This window comes from Musca autumnalis, unplaced genomic scaffold (assembly GCF_047663935.1).
Source record: "Musca autumnalis isolate F117 unplaced genomic scaffold, ASM4766393v1 scaffold_1, whole genome shotgun sequence".
Lineage (NCBI taxonomy): Eukaryota > Metazoa > Arthropoda > Insecta > Diptera > Muscidae > Musca > Musca autumnalis.
In genome coordinates, this window is record NW_027411644.1 from 328,467,245 (window position 1) to 328,471,207 (window position 3,963).

Sequence of the window (3,963 nt, forward strand, 5' to 3'; positions counted from 1 at the left end):
GCTAACCAGGCACGTTGTGTAAATGACAAAACTCTATGTACTTTCTTAAGAATCAGTCCATGTTGCAAACATTGTTTTAAAGCAGAATAATGAATTGTGTACGATTTTTTGTCTGTCAAGTCCGCAATTAACTTTTTAGTTTTAGACCCCCCAACACATTTGTTTTCTGGACAAAAGGGTAAGTCATTATGTTTGTCATGAAGATGCTGAGGGTAATCGAGATCAACCTCTAATATGTAGCCAGTTATATTATCATCTGGAATTAATTGTATCACATTAGGATCATTAAATATTTCCAAGTCCTCTTCCCACTTGAAATTTTTTTCTGGTAGAGGTTTTGTCATGGCTGTTCCATATAAATTATTAACGTCCAAATAATATATGTTTACTTCTGGCTTGCTTTTATCATAATTGGGGACATCTTCATTATTGGCTACGGAATGTCTATTGGAGCACTGGGTTAGTCCACCTCTAATAGCATTTTTACAGAAATTGTACATATTTATATCTGTAAAAAGCTCAAGCTCAACCTTGGTGCAGAGAAGCATTGCATCCCAAGATAGAGATGGAGCTGTGAAATATTGACAAGGATCTAATTTGTGAATATTCATACAGACATCTCGAAAATTTTCAAAGACGTCTGTTAGTAAGAGAACATCTGTTTTCAGGTACAACTCCATATAATCTTGCAAAGTCTGACAACGAAAATGTGACCAAACTTGTTTTGCATGGTTATAGTCCTCTACTGAACATTCAGAATCTGTCATTTTATTGTAAAATTCTTCTATGGGTGGTAGTTGGGTATCTTTTAGTTTTTCAAATGATGAAAGATAATCATAAGGAAAAACACCTTTCCTTGTCAAGAGCGTAAAATCTTTCTCCTTAGGGAAATATGATTTCACCGCATGAAAATCGTCTTTAGGCAAATTCTTCGCCAATTTGTCTAAACTTGTAGGCATGAATCTAAAACTGTCCAGGAAACGTAGTTCAAGTCTGTTTTGTCTCTTCTTTTTCTTCTTGTCTTTTTCACATTGTCTTTCCTCCCCTACATCTTCTTCCTCTGAATCCTCTCCCTCATCACTCCATTCTTCTTCATCCTCTTCTCCTACAACAACACTACTATTGGAGCTAGTAGTGTTATTCGACTCATCATCTTTCATATTAATGAAATAAGACATGGATATATAAAGTTCCTTATTTTGAGGAATTACTTTTATATCTCCACCAAAATTAGATAATTCTTTAATAAAAAGGTGACAGTCATATGATGAGAAGTTATGGAAAAAAATTGGGATGAATTTAGGTATTTGATACTGCAGATTACAACGATTATGTGCAGGCCCGCGATATTTACCAGTTAGGTGGCAATGATCACGAACTCTATCACCACCTAACGGTTCATCGCATATGTGGCATCTGACACTTGTTTTAAAGTGTAATTCTTCTTCGGGTGTTAATGTAATCATTGGTTTAACTTTTGACAAATAGTTATTATAAAAAAACTTGCAATCATTAATTAAATTTTCTAAGAAAACTTTAGGCGCATCGGGGCCAGTATAAGTAAAGAACTTATCTAAACTAGAGTCAAAACTACATTTTATATTATAACTAAAAGCACATGGTACGTGCTCTTTTACTTGCTCTGTTTTTCCGATGTTATTGGGTTCCTGCTCCTTATGTTTCAATACGCTCTCAGCATCAGCATATATACTAATGCCCACCCTCAGCATCTTTTTGTAGTTTACAAATTTGAGTATCGCGTCCTTCTTTGTCTTGGGCATGCTGCATACTACACCTCCACATTGCTTTTTGTGAATATCGAGGTCCTTCTCCTTATGAAAATGTTGGGCGCAGCCGTTGCAGATATACACTGCGTGTTCATGAGCACTTAGTTGTGACGATAAAAGTCTGAAATTAACAGAAATATACAATTAATTAGTCAATGATTTGAGTATTATTAAATGTTGATATATTACCGTGACATGTTCTTAATCCATATGTAATGGAATTTATCCCCATCGTTGAGTAAAATCAGGTTAATATGATGTCTTTTTTCCTCCTTTGTAAGGTAGTATGGACCTTCAATGGAATATCGCTCATATCCGTAAACATTTATGCTGATTTCGGGGTTGGCTTTTTCAAATTGTTTTACATCCTTTAGAGCCAATGGAAAACTTAAACCCATAAAGTTTAATGTTATTCCTGAATCGAGACGGATGACATCCTGCTTGACATCGACTTTATATGTAGATGGTCTATCGACATTCATTGTTCTCGGGAAACTTAGTGCCGCTACCATACACCATTTAAAGCAATATTCATCTTTATTTTGAATGTTTATGCATGCATGTTTTGTTCTCAATGTTGTTGGTGTTGGGATGAATTGTGACCCACGAGTTAAATTGACTTTGTTAATATTGATGTCAATTTTTAAAAGTTTTTCCAGGGCCCAACCAGAACCTCTTTCTTGAAACTCGTCTGATTTGTCGACAAGTTCATTCTCTTGGTTGGTAAAGATTTCATCTAGATCATCACCTAGGGACAGGATTACAGTCTTTGATATGTGATTAAACACTTGTTCTGTTGCTGTCGACTCTGTAGATTTTGACTGATTCTCTTTTACAGCGGTGGGCTTCACATATTGTCCCTGCAGCTCCATATTGACTTTGATACAATTTTTTTCAATCAACTCAAATTTTAAACATTTTATTATTGAGTCTTTAGCGTCTCTTAGAAAATCACGGGGTAATATTATGTCTTTAGTGTTTTCAATTTCATAACAAGTAATGTTCTGATTGAATGCACTTTTTATAATTTTTATATTTTTTTCCAAATTTTTTCTAACAACACTGCGATGATTCTCACTTCGAATATGAGATATCATATTCTTCACTGTAACGTTGCACTCTTCACATAGCTTATCGGCCCGATTAATTTTGTCTATTTTAGGTGCATTCATCTGCGATACAGTTGGTTGTTCTTGTTGTTTTGGTTTCTGATTAGATGTTACAGTTGGTTGTTGTTGAGAAAGAGTTAAAGCTTGTTGTTGTTGAATTTGTGAGATTTGATTAGATGCAATAGTTGGTTGTTGTTGGATACCAGTATAAACTTGTTGATGTTGTTGAAGTTCTGAGCTTTGAATAAATGATTCAGTTGGTTGTTGTTGTTGGGTAACACTTAAAACTTGATGTTGATTAATGAATTGTATATTTGTTTCACTTGATTGGGCATGTTTTGTCAGTTGGTGAAATTTTAGTTGATAACAATTACTAAACAGTTGACCACAATTTTTACAATGCATTTTTACGTGTTTTAAAAACTCGCGTTTAACATTGAAAGTAGTAGCACAATAAATGCAAGTATATTTAGCCATTTTTAAAAGCAATTAGAATTTTGGAATGCGATGTTGAATAATCCGTGACTTGTTAAGTACTGATGATGTTCTCAACAATTCCCATCAATATATAATTATTTGAATGAATCAAAGTATTGATTGTATTCCAGAATCAAAATCCGCCTTCAACCTAATCCCCACATCACACTTGACCCCCTATCCCCCATCACATGATGGTCAACATAAACACATGCATTGCAGACTCAAACTGTGTAATACCCACAAAGGGCAAGAATTCCTACGAACAAAGAAATATTCTTGTAGCATAGAATACTGCAGATTTGTTTACATTTGTTAAATGTAAACAAATGACCTAATGCTCGTTGACAAAAATCAAATTTTTGGTCAATGTATCGATCACCAGTACGCTAACATGGAGTAAAACAATGGAAAGAATTTGTACGAATCATTTCATGGCCACTTAATGTTTACTCTTGGGTTTTTGTTGCAATATGAGAAACTCTGACATTCATCTCAACTCATAGCGTTATGAAATTCAAAAGACGAACGAACCTGACCATCATCAATAATTTCACAAACTTGTGAAATTAATTGGGTATACATTGAAT

The 3,963-nt window shown here is 34.3% G+C and overlaps 1 protein-coding gene across 1 annotated transcript; it reads right to left on the bottom strand.

Annotated features, from left to right (window-relative positions):
* Positions 1-918: 918 nt before the first annotated feature.
* Positions 919-3,301, bottom strand: LOC141393667 (uncharacterized). The gene is made up of 3 exons (XM_073967020.1): positions 1,977-3,301; positions 1,638-1,908; positions 919-963 (listed from the first exon to the last, which is right to left on the bottom strand). The coding sequence occupies exons 1-3, from the start codon at positions 3,299-3,301 to the stop codon at positions 919-921; spliced, it is 1,641 nt and encodes a 546-aa protein (XP_073823121.1).
* Positions 3,302-3,963: the final 662 nt, after the last annotated feature.

Bases quoted from the DNA above. Each gene is read 5' to 3' on its own strand.
- LOC141393667 (XM_073967020.1), bottom strand. From the start codon at position 3,301: ATGCATTGTAAAAATTGTGGTCAACTGTTTAGTAATTGTTATCAACTA. The intron at 1,909-1,976 runs GTAATATATCAA...TGTTAATTTCAG, and splicing joins TGGATTAAGAACATGTCACG to ACTTTTATCGTCACAACTAA. The intron at 964-1,637 runs GTAAAAGAGCAC...GGACAGTTTTAG, and splicing joins ACATCGGAAAAACAGAGCAA to ATTCATGCCTACAAGTTTAG.